The sequence below is a fragment of the Orycteropus afer genome, unplaced genomic scaffold (assembly GCF_000298275.1).
Source record: "Orycteropus afer afer isolate SDZICR_OR568_19922 unplaced genomic scaffold, OryAfe1.0 scaffold00394, whole genome shotgun sequence".
NCBI classification, from domain to species: Eukaryota; Metazoa; Chordata; class Mammalia; order Tubulidentata; family Orycteropodidae; genus Orycteropus; species Orycteropus afer.
In genome coordinates, this window is record NW_006921981.1 from 2,190,703 (window position 1) to 2,206,307 (window position 15,605).

General features: G+C 36.6%; 1 protein-coding gene across 1 annotated transcript in view; it reads left to right on the forward strand.

Annotated features, from left to right (window-relative positions):
* Positions 1 to 15,605, forward strand: part of DSG4 (desmoglein 4) — a gene marked incomplete at its 5' end in the record, with an annotated part of 33,147 nt that overhangs the window by 8,079 nt on the left and 9,463 nt on the right. Inside the window, 7 exons of the mRNA XM_007953449.1 lie at positions 551 to 706; positions 984 to 1,128; positions 3,214 to 3,380; positions 3,634 to 3,768; positions 5,040 to 5,225; positions 10,808 to 11,079; positions 12,390 to 12,529. Coding sequence (XP_007951640.1) covers positions 551 to 706; positions 984 to 1,128; positions 3,214 to 3,380; positions 3,634 to 3,768; positions 5,040 to 5,225; positions 10,808 to 11,079; positions 12,390 to 12,529 — 1,201 coding nt within the window. The remainder of the gene's footprint in view (positions 1 to 550; positions 707 to 983; positions 1,129 to 3,213; positions 3,381 to 3,633; positions 3,769 to 5,039; positions 5,226 to 10,807; positions 11,080 to 12,389; positions 12,530 to 15,605) is intronic.

The following is a 15,605-nucleotide window of genomic DNA, read 5'->3' on the forward strand; positions in this document are numbered from 1 at the left end:
CCAACCTTCCTTCCGAGGAGTGGCTGGTGGGTTTGAACCGCCAGCCTTCTGGTTAGCAGTCAAGTGCCTTAGGCACTATGCTACCAGAGCTCCCCTTGTCTATGTAGGGTACTTATTAATATGACCATCTTAAAAAAAAAAGATACTAATGCTTATGATTTTGTCTGTCAAACGCTTTCTCTCTATGCAAAGAAAATTGGGAAATTGAACAATGTGTTGTTATAATAAAAAATCTAGCATCAAGCATGTATGTAGCATATGCCAGGAATTGGGCTGGGCTATACACGTTTCTTTTTAATTCCCCACAGCAAACCTATGAGATAATCCATGTTATACAGTTGATTCTGACTCTTAGAGATCATATAAGTGGAATCATCATCATTATAAGCTACTACTTGCTGAAGTTAAGTGAATTTTCCAGAGTCACACAGGACTAAGTCATGATGCCTAGTTTCAATCCAGAGACCATTCCCTGCAAAGTCATTCCACTACCTCTAAAGTTCATGATCTGCTCTCCATTAGATCACAATCTTAGCCACTTTCCTTATAGATTCGATCAGACTGTGAAGTAAGCCAGAAGATCACATATCGCATCTCTGGGGTGGGGATTGATCGACCACCTTACGGAGTGTTCGCCATTAATCCTCGGACTGGGGAAATCAATATCACTTCAGTGGTGGACAGAGAGATAACTCCAATTTTTTTGGTAAGTCATGGGACAATTGATTATTTTTGATAAACACTGTAGATTGAAACCAAATAAGGGTCTTGAAGAAATGGAAAGAATGTGAAAACATAAGAGTCATGCTTTAGGACTTCTGTGCTGCATGTGCATGGCATCAAATGCTTTGATGATACTTAAATTACTAGACTAGAATATAGCTGAGTTCATGGGAAAATCGTTTGTCTGCAGATTCCCTTATATATTTTCAAGTATTAATTGCCTTTGGTTGAAAAAGACAGTGTTTTCCAATTTCTTACAGATCTACTGCCGGGCTCTGAATTCAAGGGGTGAAGATTTAGAAAGACCTCTTGAGCTTAGAGTCAAAGTAATGGACATAAATGACAACCCACCAGTATTCACACAAAATGTGTATACAGCCAATATTGAAGAAAACAGTGACGCAAGTAAGTAGAATGACACTACCTCTCTGCGTTACATCCTTTCTCTCTCGGTCAAAAGCTTTAGAAGATTGAAATATGGGTAATATAAAGATTAAGGACAAATATATATTTTGGAATAAAAACATACAAATTGTAACTTATAAAAACTTTTTGAAACTATTTGGTCTAAAATTCCAAATATCACTTTATTTGTGGAACATTCCTACACGTGTGATTTAGCAGGTGCTTATCACCTTCCTCAGTGATGGGACCGGGCTGATGACCAATTTTCCCCAAATGAGTAAAGTGAAGAAGAAATTATGAACTCTCAAAAATTCCTCAAAATTTTTTCTTTAACTATAAGTACAGAATTATAGAGGGTGCAGATGCAACTGTGTCCATCCAATCAATCACTGAAGGCAACCCACTTATCTTACAGTCTACACAAGTTATATTTCTTCTCTCGTTTATTGATTTCTTTCCTTCCACCTACTCAACTTCTAACTTTAGTACCCTCCTCTCTTTTCCTCGTTATATCATTTCTCTTGCGCTCTTTTCCTTTCTGCTCTTACATGTCCTGCCTTCACTTTCATATATTGCTATTGCCTTATATTGCTACTAAGGAGCTCTAGTGGCATAGTGGTTAAAGCATTCAGCTGTTAACTGAAAGGTTAGTAGTTCAAACCAATTTCTCTGTAGGAGAAAGATGAGGCAGTCTGCTGTGTAAAGATTTACAGCCTTGGAAGCTTTATGGGGAAGTTCTACTCTGTCCTATAGGGTCACCATGAGTCAGAATTGACTGTATGGCAGTGGATATATTGCTACTGCTCCATTCCTCTTTTTGTTTTTTGCCCCTTTTTCCCCCTAATCCTCTCACATCCCTTGCTTTTTCAAATCTATGTCTGTTAATAGAAATTAATAAATCCCTTAAATAAAATATAAGGGAAAGAATAGAAAAAAAGTGTCAGAAGAAAGATGAAAAAACAAGTTAGAGATACTGATGGAGAGTCAAAGAAAGAGAAAGTGGGGAAATATGGAGGAAAAGAGAAAAGAAATACTGGAGGAGAGAAGGAAGGCGATACCAAAGGCAGAGGTAGAGAAGAGTTTTCAGGATGGGAGGACATAGACTGTAACTAACACCAAAAGAGGCAAAATAGAGAGAGAGACTCCAAAGTCCATCTTTGGTTCTTCATTGGCATACATCAGAAAAATCTTGGTGAAGGAAGAGAAGGTGAAACCCACAACCAAGTCTGCTCTTTTCTTATCAGCATCCTTGTTTATGCTTCCTCCTTTCAGGGTAGTTCTGAACAAATGGCATGCGTTGTGGTTCTTTCTGTTTGAGGTGGATCCCTGGTCCTCTGTGCTGAATTTTTCACTTTGAAGCCTGGCCAGGGACCAAAAGAACATCAGGCACCTGTCAAGCCTGGAAAACTTGTCCCATGGATTGGTGTCCTTGGGAATTTGCCTAAGCTGCATACATTTTGTTCCTATAAGTATTTATAACTTTTGTATTACTATGGACAAATCTTTTTAATAATTATGTATTTGTGCCTGTTGGGTAAAATGTTTTATTCTCTAATCCTTTTTGGATGAGTGACAATAAAGCATATAGTTGTTCAATAAACAATTGCAACATTGAATTTAATTTAGCTATAATCATTCTTTTTTAAGCATTTTAAAAAAAAAAAATCCCGTGGCAAGACTATGGCAAACAATAAGCTGATATAATTGGTTTCCTCAGCTTTATCTTGATACAGAAAGTCTATTCAACTTATTTTCTCATATATTTCACTATATTTTGCTGCTACTTTACTATGTGAATGTGAAGATGATACCTATGTAATGTCTTTCACAGAGATACAAGGATGAAATGATTATAGAGTGCACACACATTATAAGTTGTAATATATTTTTAAAAAGCAAAGTACAACTACTTTTTTAGAAAAAAACAGTTGTGTAGTTCAAAGTTATGGTAACAAATTCTCGTGGAAAACTAGAACAGAGAGAAATCGGGAAAAGGCCTACCACTCTGCTTTCCTTTACTTCGTGATTTGTGCAATTAATTCTAACAGAGCCCCAAACATTCTCCACCTCTATCTTCATTTCTAGACACACTTGTAGTAAAGATAAGTGCTACAGATGCAGATGAAGACAATAATCTGAATTCGAAAATCGCCTATAAGATTCTCTCTCAGGAACCTGCAGGGGCACCGATGTTCATTCTGAACAGATACACTGGAGAAGTCCGCACGATGTCAAGTTTTCTGGACAGAGAGGTAAAGCCTTCTGTGAATGAGCTAAGAGAAGTAAAAGACTCAGTTTTGAAAAGGTGACCATGAAATGATTCATGTCTGTCCTTACTCAATGTAAAGGAGGAGAAAAATTAATGCAATCATGTTTTTAATGAAAATTAAAAACTCTTTTCTAATAGATTTCATTTGATGTGCATGTAAAATAAAAGCGTCAGAATGTGCTATACTTTACTCATGACAAGACCTAACTCTTCAATTCTTTTTCATTTTAATTAAGCAACACAGTATGTATAATCTTCTTGTGAGTGGGTCAGATCGGGATGGAGCTATAGACGGACTGTCTTCCCAGTGTGACTGTAGAATCAAGGTTTTAGACATCAACGATAATTTCCCCACCTTAGAGAAAACTTCAGTAAGTTTCTACTCCTATAATTCTTTTTCATAAGTGGCAATACTCAGTTTGCTTCCCTGCTAATTTGCGAGTCGGGTTCTGTTACATGTATGGAAGTGCTCAGCTTTACTGTATACCAAAAAAGCCAAGTTCACTGCCATCAAGTCGATTCCAACTCATAGCGACCCCTCCTTGGGTTTCTGAGGGGACCTCTCTATGGATACCAGTCTTCCTTCTGAGGAGTGGCTGGTGGGTTTGAACTGCCAGCCTTCTGGTTAGCAGTCAAATGCCTTAGGCACTACACCACCAGAGCTCTCTCCTGTGTACACCTTGGAATTTTTTATTTATAGTAGCATACATTGTATTGTGTGTTTTTCTTAGGGCCACTATTCTATACAAACCTATTCTGTGAAAGCCATGAGTTATCTACTCGAGACTCAACTCACAGATTTTTGGAAATATATTGATATAACCCTGGGAATAATGTAATAACGATGCATCTTTATATGCCCTATGATTGGATAAATTATTCCAACAGTACCCTCAACTTCCATTTTCATCTTTAAACATAAAGAAGCATAAAATCTGACCACAGTTTAAATCAGGCCTGCTGTCTTTTTAGTTGAGGGGGAGGGGAGAGTTTTGTTGGACTGCAGCCAATCTCGTTTCTTTACATGTTATTTTTCTTTTTCTGACATTGTTGTCTATGTTTATTTTCTTCCTACAGCAGTAGACTTAAAGAGTTAGAACAGGGACAGAGACTATCTGGACCATAAAGCCTAATATATTTGCTACCTGGTTCTTTACAGAGAAAGTCCAATCTTTTATCTGAAATGAGGGCATAAGTTAAAGAAAATTAATGATAAGCAAGAAAAATGAAACAAAGTGCCTGTTTTCACCTTGATTTCACATATAGCACATAAAAATGGGTTTTATTATCTTATAAGAACTTTGTTCTTCTATTTCTTATCAAATGTATGGCATTTAGTAACAGTGCAAAAATCATTGACACAGTTTGTTTTAAGTAATTTAAATTATTACTGTGCATTAATAAAGAAGCTCTGGTGGCACAGTGCCTAAGACACTTGACTGCTAACCAGAAGGTTGGTAGTCCAAATTCCCTAGCCACTCAATGGAAGGAAGATGAAGCAAACTACTTCCATAAAGGTTTACTGCCTTAGACACTCAATGGGGGTTAATATGAGTCTGAACAGATTTGATGGCAGTGAGTATGTATTAATAATATATTTCTTCTTTTGAAAATTCTAATAAAATTATCTATGTCATTTTAGTACTCAGCAAGTATTGAAGAAAACTGTTTGAATTCAGAACTGATACGATTGCAAGCAATTGATCTGGATGAAGAAGGCACTGATAATTGGTTGGCAGAATATTTAATTCTCTCTGGAAATGAAGGAAATTGGTTCGATATTCAAACAGACCCACACACTAATGAAGGCATTTTGAAAGTTGTCAAGGTATAGTATGGGATCTACCAAATTTTCTTCCAAAGGAGTTTTAAATGACTCTTAGAGGCAGAATTTGCCTTTTAAAAAGACTCCATAACCATGAACACTGCTTTTAGTGACACTTCTCCTGAGTTGGCTTACTGTGTGAATCAGCACTTTCCATGCCACCAGCACTGAAAAATAAAAAGATTATTTTGTTCTTGTAGTTCCCAATATCTAGTTGAGAAAACAAGTCAGGCAACCCCAAATTAGACAATGATATGAGAGACACAACATAATAGTAATGTAGACATTATGTTATAAAACATAATTAATTACCAAATGGATGAAATATAATTAATGAGATAAGAAAAGAGATTTTTCTGAAAAGACTTCATGAAAGAAATGGGATTTAAGCAAGACCTTAAAAATTTAGATGGAAATAAGATGACATGAGAAAATGTGAAACATGTCTGGGGCAAGAAGGGCAAACCTGTGGGGCTGTAACAAGATTTTCACATAGGAAAACAATGAGATGCAAGAAGGAACATGTTGAGCTGGACTCAGGCTACTCAGTCTGAATGCTTGACTAAAGGGGTTTTACTTTTTCTTATAAGTTCATCTTCTTCAGCTACGTTATCCTTTTGCTTCATGCACTACAATAAAATCTAAATAAATTTAGAAATGGGAAAGAAGTAAAGCTGCAAACTAATAAGATTAAAATTAACATTGAGGAAATGAGAGAAATTATTAACTCTTCTCAAACAAAATTGCTGCAAACAATATAAACAGCATTTGTTGTTGTTGTTGTTGTTGTTATTTGCCATCGAGTCGGCCCCGACTCATAGCGACCCCTCCTTGGGTTTCCGAGGCAGTATCACTACGGAAGTAGGAATGCCCAACCTTCCTTCCGAGGAGTGGCTGGTGGGTTTGAAACGCCAGCCGTCTGGTTATCAGCATTTAGAGTTATGAAAATAACTCCAATTGAACATATGGGATCATGAGGCTGGGACAGGACCAGACAGTGTTTTGTTCTGTTGTACACAAGGTTGCTATGAGTTGGCGACTCGACAGCACTAACAATAACAACAACATATGACTTTTCTCTATTCAAGCTTTTACCTGATGCAAATTTATCACTCATATATTGAGTCCTTCTCTATTCCTTTCTCAATTGTGATGGAGTAATTAACAGTATTACTATTTACCACCAAACTACAGCCATGAGCACTGAAAGAATGCACTATGTCTACTTATGTGGTGATTGTCAAAGTTATGGAAAATATGTATATATACTTTTTAACATCATCATTCAAAAAAACACAAATTTCAATATTCCTAAAGAGACTGCAAGGACTCCAAACCTACACATTGAACTTTCAAGAAACATTGCTAGGCTACTGCAAAAGATGGGCCACAAGTCAAATCTGGTCTGTCTGTCCTTGTAAATCAATTTTTACTGAAACACAGCCACATTTATTTGTTTATGTATTGTCTATGGTTGCTTTCAATTCTGCAACTGAAGCATCATAAGGGTTTTATAAAGATATTCTTACTTTATTGGAAAAAAAAACTTTTGGAATATCGATTTCATGAAAAAATGATCAAGGTAATATCAGGTGTTTTATAGACAAAGTATCTATATATTTTTGCTGGGTGACAACTTTCCAAGTCTCTTAAGACAGCAAGAAGAAAAATACATTTAAAAACAGCAAATTGATACTAAAATCTGACAAAAATTAAAATCTTAGTTTAAAGTATGCTAGCACTAGCCGAAAGAACTATCCATTTTAGAGAATATATGTTTAATTTCCTTAGGATTTGGCATTTTCAATGCTAATGGTCAGCCAGGTATTCAAAATGCATTTGCAGTAGTCTCACTAATGTCCCTTTGCATTCTTTCCGTTCTCGTGCCAGCCACTGCTTCACTTTGTGAGAACTGAATCCTCAATAATAGACCTTTGGCTAATCTTTATATAACTCTTTCTTAGTTTGAGGACATTACAAATAATTCACAATTCAACAAAAATTCATTGAGAATTACTATGTATTAAGAATTTAGCTGCTAACCAAAAGGTCAGTGGTTCGAACACACCAGCAGCTCTTCAGGACAAAGATGTGGTAGTCTGCTTCCATAAAGATTTACAGCCTTTGAAACCCTATGGGGTAGTTCTATTCTAAGACAAGGAGCTCTGGTGCCATAGTGCCTAAGGCATTTGACTGCTAACCAGAGGGTTGGCAGTTCAAACCTACCAGCCACTCCTTGGAAGGAAGTTTGGGCAACCTACTGCCCTAGAGATACTGTCTCCCAAGGAGGGGTCGCTATGAGTCCAATCAACTCAACAGCAGGAAGTTTGGTTTTCAGGAGCTCTGGTGCCATAGTGCCTAAGGCATTTGACTGCTAACCAGAAGGCTCACTGTTCAAACCCACCAGCCACTCCTTGGAAGGAAGATTGGGCAATCTACTTCCATAGAGATATTGCCTAGGAAACCCAAGGAGGGGTCACTATGAATCAGATTTAACTCATTAGCAGTTAGTTTAGTTCAGTTTTTTGTTTTTTTGTTTTCTGTTTTTTTCTTCCATAGAGATACTGCCTCATAAACCCAAGGAGGGGTCACTATTAATTGAAACTGACTCAACGTCAATGACTTAGAATTCATAAGTCAGAATCAGCTCAATGGCAGTGGGTTTGGTTGTTGTTGTTTTGTTTTGGCAGAAGTATAGAGGTGAATGACACATGGTCCCTGTTCCCAAGGAGCTTGTAGTCTGACAAGACAGAACCTTTAAGAAAAATCAAAATTGTCTATGACTGCTGATAACAAACTCCTTTTAGTATTTATTGATTAATGTGTATGGTAATACTCATAAAGCAATTATTAAACACTAACTATTATTGTACGCTGGGCTTTCTACATACTTAATTCTCCCAACACTGGGAAGAAAATACTGTGATAACTTTTTGATAGAAAGTGAAATGGAATCAAAGAAGAAAATTAACGTCTCTGTTCATCCAAATGACAAATGTCAAAGACAAGATTCAACCCAGGTCTCTCTGACTCCAAAACCATATTAGCTGCCATCTCCAGTGCACCCACATGAAAGCAGGGACTAGCAAAACAGGTTTTAAACAGGAACTAACACCCTCCACAAGTTCCTTCCCCACCTGTGTGTGACTTAATGTCTTCCGCATTCACATTTGTGCCAGAAAATGTCCCTTCCTGGAAAACAGAACATATGTTGTTGTTGTTGTTGTTGTTATGTGCCATCGAGTCGGATCCTACTCATAGCGACCCCCTCTTAGGTTTCCCAGGCAGTATCACTATGGAAGTAGATTGCCCAACCTTCCTTCTGAGGAGTGACTGGTAGATTTGAATCACCAGCCTTCTGGTTAGCAGTCAAGGGCTTTAGGCACTACGCTACCAGAGCTTCTAGCACTACATATACATCCTACAAATATTTGACCACATACTCTGCCATAGACAGATGGCCATCTTCAAGCCGGTATGTACTCCTTGTGGATGGAAATTTCTAACTTCCTTTATAATACTTAGTTCTAAAATAAACTGTTGCCCCCTAGAATTAGCGATGTTATATTAAATTAAACAAAAAATTGGATGTGGTGCTCTAACAGCTTAACTTCTCTACTAAAATGTACTGAAGCAAAACACCAGCCAGAACCCATCAAATTCTGAAGGCTTTGTCTTCATCCTCAATCCCTTCCTGAGCCTCACATGCCTAACACATACCTGCACATCCTTTCTCAGTCATGCCTTAAACTTTCCAGTCTCTCCATTCTAACTTCAAGCAGACATTGTAGTTAACAGTGGTATTTGTTGCTCCTTACTTGTACCTGGCCTCTGAGCACAATAAGGAAAGGCTTGATATTGCAAAGAAGCAATGAACGACTTCCTGCCTTTCCTCTATCCACTCTTCATTTTCTCCCTGCTGGAGGGAAGATTCCTACAGACTGACCCTCAACCAATTTCCTTTCCCCAGAGTCTGTGGATTTCTGTAATTGATACAGTTTTAGACAAATATAAATTTATTTTCATCACACTCTATTCAAGAAGGAGAGAGTTCTGACAAACAAAAAGCACACTTGTGTGGCTGGACAAGAAAACCTCGAGATATTTCTCTAATTACCAGAATGGATACTCTTATATTTTTCATTTATTTGAACATAGATTTTTAGTAGCATGGAATTCTTGTTGTTGTGTGCTGTTGAGTCAGACCCGACTCATAGTGACCCCTCCTTGGGTTTCTGAGGCAATATCACTACAGAAGTAGTGATCTTCCTTCCGAGGAGTGGCTGGTGCGTTTGAACCGCCAGCCTTCTGGTTAGCAGTCAAGTGCCTTAGGCACTATGCTACCAGAGCTCCTATGGAATTCTAGAAAGTGAATTTGCTCTGTAAATCTTCACCCAAATCACATATATATATATATATATATATATATATTTTTGTAGAAGGGAGATGTCTTCTTGTTGAAAATTCATTTTGAGTACATATTCAACACTCCACTAAGGATTATGTGGACCAGGGTAGAGAACAGCTATACAAAAGAAAGAGAAATCTTGAACCTCAAGGATTTTAGCTAAAATCTCAGTCATGCATGTTGATCTAGCCCAAACAAGACATCAAATGAATTCCTGAGAATTTTTCCGTCTTGTCAACATTTCTGAAGAATTTGGCTCGAAAACGTCCATGACATCATAGAATTCCCTGGGAAGCAGAGATTTAGTTTAGTCTGTGCTAATATCTTGACCTCTGTTGTTGATAAATGTGTTGCAAGTGGTGTTTCCATTAGCTTCCAGAGTGCTTTCTAAACAGACATTGCCCAGTACTCAGTTTTCCACAACTGCTTTTTTACTTGGGTCTTTTCATGTCACCACATCAATCATTCTGGATTAAAAGGTTCTACTCATCTTTTATCCACAGAACACATTTCAAAGGTGATTTTTCCCTAGGAGTGGTATTTCCTTATTTCAATGTGCCTTGTGAAGGAAACTTCTTGTCCACCAGACCAAGCAAAATCAAATTATAGTTTAAGACTTACTGTAATAATCATGAATTCTCCTTCAGAAGTTGCTTCCATCTTTTAAAAAAAAAAAAAAAATTACAGGTTCACTTACATCATACATACTGGTTTCTTTCTTTTCTTCTGATTATACTTTTAAGAGATTGTCAGATTCTACAAGGAAAATCTGGTTTCTCTTTACTTATTCATTCCACAGTTGTGAATTTTTTTTTATTTCATTCTAAATTTATTTATTTATTTTATTTCCCAGACACTTTGTTTTGAAAAATAATAACAGTTTTCATTTTGGAGTGTTACATAAGAAATTCAAAATTTTGAAAATTGAGTTTAATATAAAGTCATAGACTTAAATAACCTATACACCTGGGTATAACAAAAGTTAGGAGAATAACATGTCTCAAATAGCTGATGTAATAAGAAATAACATTTTATGAATTCAAAATAAGAACTTCACAGCTCCTGGACTTTATCTTAGTGTGTTCCTTGTTTATCATTGCTTCTTATTTTATCAAAAGAGAGTCTATTACTATTTCAGTGGATTTTGGTTTTTTTGTTTTGTTTCCTATCATTGCAGATGCTGGATTATGAACAAATGCCTAATATTCATCTTAGTATTGGGGTTAAAAACCAAGCTGAATTTCATCACTCAGTTGCCTCTCAATTCCGAATGCACTCAACTCCTGTGAGGATTCAGGTTGTTAATGTGAGAGAAGGGCCCGCGTTTCATCCAAACTCTATGACCTTCAGTGTGCGAGACGGAATCAGAGGAGATTCCTTACTGAATTATGTGCTTGGAACATATACAGCTGTAGATTTAGACACAGGAAACCCTGCAACTAATGTCAGGTACTGCAAATACTTTGGTTGCTGTTACTGTGAGAAAGCAGAGTTCTGCCCAGTGTTCATTCATGTTGTATGCACTCATGTATGTGGGTTGTAAGACTTTTGGAGTTTTGGGTATTTTTCTTGTCTGTTTATCTATTTTAAGATATTTATGGCATCAGCATTTAAAGAAAAAAAAATTAATACTGTTTTAGAGGCTATAAGTGCTTCAACAGGATAATAAGAGTAATTTTGTCCTGGGAGTAATAATAAGATCAAAGGGCCACCTACAGACACTTTGTGAGTCTCATTGATCTTTTTGTGGCCATTCGTACCCTCCTTGACCCTGGCTGATTAAGTCTAATTATAAACAGTATGTTATCATAAAAGATGAGTTACTACTTAGTTCCTTAAAACCTGTGTTATCTATGACTTTGGGGCTAATTCACCTAAAGGTGGGGCGGGTGAAGAAGACAATGGAAGAAGTTAAAACATAGGTGTTTCAGAGATATTATGAGCATAGAGTCAGAAGTGGAGCTAGAAAGGTAGATATTCAGGGCACTAAGACATAGATTATACATGAATCGGATCTATACAAAATATTCTGAGAAATAACTATAGTGAATTATATAGGTTTTCTCTCTAGCCTTCCCTTCTCTATAACTTTTTTCCCAATATCCCTGGTATGAATAAAGTCTATTGACTTATGAATTACTTTGATATTAACAGTTTTACTTACTCAATCAGCCAACAAGGTGATAGACTTAATAAGGAATATGAAATATGTCAATATGGAATGGAGGAAAAGAAACTTAGGTGATGCTGAAGACCTGAAATGGTACCTGGTGTAGAGATCAGGTGAAACAACTTTAAATCCATGATATGTAACAAGACCCCTAATGACAAACTGAACAGAGGGTGCCATAGCCCCTGAACAGCCAACAATAAGGTGTTCTGAAACCAATAGGTCTTAAAACTCTAAGAAAGACAAACTAAGTGATACCACATGTGAAAATTAATAAAGGATACTCCCTCAATATTGTGGTGATTTAATAACCAGATGTGAAATAGACTCATGTTTTATTAACAATTAAAGTAATAGCTAAAAGAGTAAGAATAATGAAATTTTGAAACCCTTTTGTGAACCTATGCATTAGTATGTTCAGTGTTGTATGTGTGTGTATATATATAAATACAAATATGTATATGCCAAGGCAATTATTATCACATAAAGCATGAAAACATGTTTATAACTTCACACTGTAGCTCTTACATGATTTTAAATGACCAACTTTTACAAAAGCATAATGAGGAATTTATTTATTTCAAAACAGATATATTATAGGACATGATGCAGGAAGCTGGTTAAAAGTTGATTCAAGGACTGGTGAAATACAATTTTCTAGGGAATTTGATAAGAAATCAAAATATATTACTAATGGGATATACACAGCAGAGATCCTGGCTATAGATGGTAAGAAAATTTATTTTCAATATTTTAGTAAAATTGCTATTATATTATTATAATGTTGGTATTAAATTGACTCAAGTAAAATATTATATTTAGTTGTGTCAGCAAGATTTATATAATTCTAAGTATCTTAGATCAAGAACCAAATTCAATACACTAATAACCATAATTTACACTTAAAACAACTTATTTCACAAAATTGCAAAAAAAAGAATTGCATGTGGCTTACAATAAAATTAAAAGGCTCTGGTGGCGCAGTAGTTAAAGCATTTGACTTCTACCAAAAGTTGGCAGTTTGAACCCATCAGCAGTGGGAAAAAGAGCTCTGGTAGCGTAGTGCCTAAGGCATTTGACTGCTACCCAGAAGGTTGGAAGTTCAAACCCACCAGCCACTCCTTGGAAGGAAGGTTGGGCAATCTACTTCCATAGTGATATCACCTCAGAAACCAAAGAAGTGGTCCCTATGAGTCAGATCTGACTCTATGGCAAACAACAACAACTCCTGTAAAGACTTACTGCCTTGGAAACCCTCTGGGGCAGTTCTACCCTGTCCTCTGGGGTCACTAAGAAATGGAATTGACTCAATGGCAGTGGGTTTGGTTTTGGTTTTGGTTTGGCTTGGTTTGGTTTTACAAGAAAATTACTATAAAGCATAAAAGTTAAAGTGTATACAGTATAAATTGAATTCTGTTTCTGTTTACTACCTCATCTCCTGAGTAGGGCTGATTCTACTTGGAGACTATGTTAGGAATGTTTACGGAAAAGTAAGTTCATTTGGGGATGGCCCGAGGGAAAGCCAGTGGAGTTATTTTAGAGCCACTGTTGTTGTTGTTATGTGCCGTCGAGTCAGCCCTGACTCATAGTGACCCCTCCTTGGGTTTCCGAGGCAGTATCACTACGGAAGTAGGATTGCCCAACCTTCCTTCCGGGGAGTGGCTGGTGGGTTTGAACCGCCAGCCTTCTGGTTAGCAGTCAAGTGCCTTAGCCACTATGCTACCAGAGCTCCCACTAGAACTGATCTAACAGAGGAGGCCTGGGTGAGAGTCAGTTGAGTAGATACATTGTATAGACTAAAAGGATATGAGAAAGCACACAGTTATTCCAAATATATGATCCAATATTCAGTACAAATTATAAAATGCGTTGAATTAACTTCTCACGTGACAAAATTTATTCAGCATTCTTCTTGGTGAGTAGCAACAGAGATTTTGTTTATTTATCAATAGTTAATGATTCTCTGAGCAATGCCTGGGAAGCCAGCAAGTGAAGGACAAAACAGAGAAAGGTCAGTAACCAGGAAGAAAGGGAAAAAATGGTATTTCAGATACATGCTTAATGTAAAACTTAATGTACTTAATATAAAACAGATAATACAAGTTTGAAATAAGTTTATATTTGAGCTTCTTGGTAGCCAAACAAAGAGATATAATGGACAGTTTAAGATTGAAAAAAAAAGGGGGGTGGTGATAATGCCTAACCCAGGTATTGTACTCTATAAATTTTGGTCTTCATCCTCTGGGTATAACTTTTAATAACTGCTTCAGTTATGTAACCACCTACAACAATACCCATGATGAATCACTGCTTCAGACGATTGCTTATTATCAGTATTCTGGAATGCCTATTCATAAAATGGATTCTAACCATATTGGTAACATCCTGTATTTGTATGTTGATCATAAATGAATACCTTTAAAAATGAAAGTAAAAGTCATTTAAGGTCCTGAAAAGGAGATAAGAGAGCACTTTCAAAATGAACTGAAAGAAAATGAAAATCAAGGTTGTTAACCTGGGCACAGGCATAGCTGCTTGGCACAGAGTCAACCAAATGGTCAAGTAAGTTCGGTCAAGGCCACCAAGTAAAGAGACAGAGAACTACATACAGCAAATGCCATCGGGGAGCAGATGCCGAAGGTTCTGTTACCACATCACAGGGCCAATTAAAAAGCTGCAATAATAAAAAAAGGATCAGAAGATTACAAATAAAACAATCTATGGGATAATCTGATATCTCCCTAATGAGAGACTAAATAGAAACTTTAGTCTAGAAAGTCAAGTGCTGAATAGAGTATAAGAACATGTACAAAATCACGTAGGATGTGGGTAGGTTCTCAGTTTACTATCATTCGATTAATTTATTATCATTCAATTATCTAAATGACTTCATCATTTGTTGTTGTTGTTATGTGCCGTCGAGTCGGACCCGATTCATAGCGATCCCTCTTGGGTTTCCGAGGCAGTATCACTAAGGAAGTAGATTGCCCCATCTTCCTTCCGAGGAGTGGCTGGTGGGTTTGAACCACCAGCCTTCTAGTTAACTGTCAAGTGTCTTAGGTACTATGCTACCAGAGATCCTTTTGTTGTTGTTGTTAAGTGCCATCGAGTCGTTTCCGACTCATAGCGACCCCATGCACAGCAGAACAAAACACTGCCGGATCCCGCGCCAGCCCCACAATCCCTGCTATACTTGAGCCCATCATCGCAGCCACCGTAGATCCCTTTAGGCATACAGAAATAACCTTTAAAAGAGTGTATTAATTTCAAAAAAATAGCATAATAAAATACACTAGAGATAATGTTTTAGATTACAAATAAAAAATTAAGACACCTTACAAGTTAAAAAGCAAGCAGACAAAGGAAATCAAAACAAACAATACTTTATTCCAGGTAAATTAAAAGTAGTGGAAATGTGCACTGTAAGCCAGGACTCCTAAATTTGGTCCTGTGAGTTTTCTAATAAACCATACTAAACAAATAATTGTTTTCAATGAATTAACGGGAAAAATCGAATAGATTTGTATTTGTTTTCAGAAGTGTATTTCAGGGAGAAATGCCATCTAATGTAGGGAATTAAAATAAGTAGTGAAAACAGAAAGATGTACATAATTATTTAATTTTCATGAGCATCCTAAATAGAAAGCTCTAAGCTATCAGAAAACCAAATTATGAGGACAGAGTGGTAAAAAAAAAAAAAAAAAAAATCAAGCTTAACAGCTAGAGAAAAGTTTCATAAATCTTAAAATGCAAACCCTTAGTAGACAAAACTGAGAAATGAGTTGAAGCCAAGGATAGAAAGAAA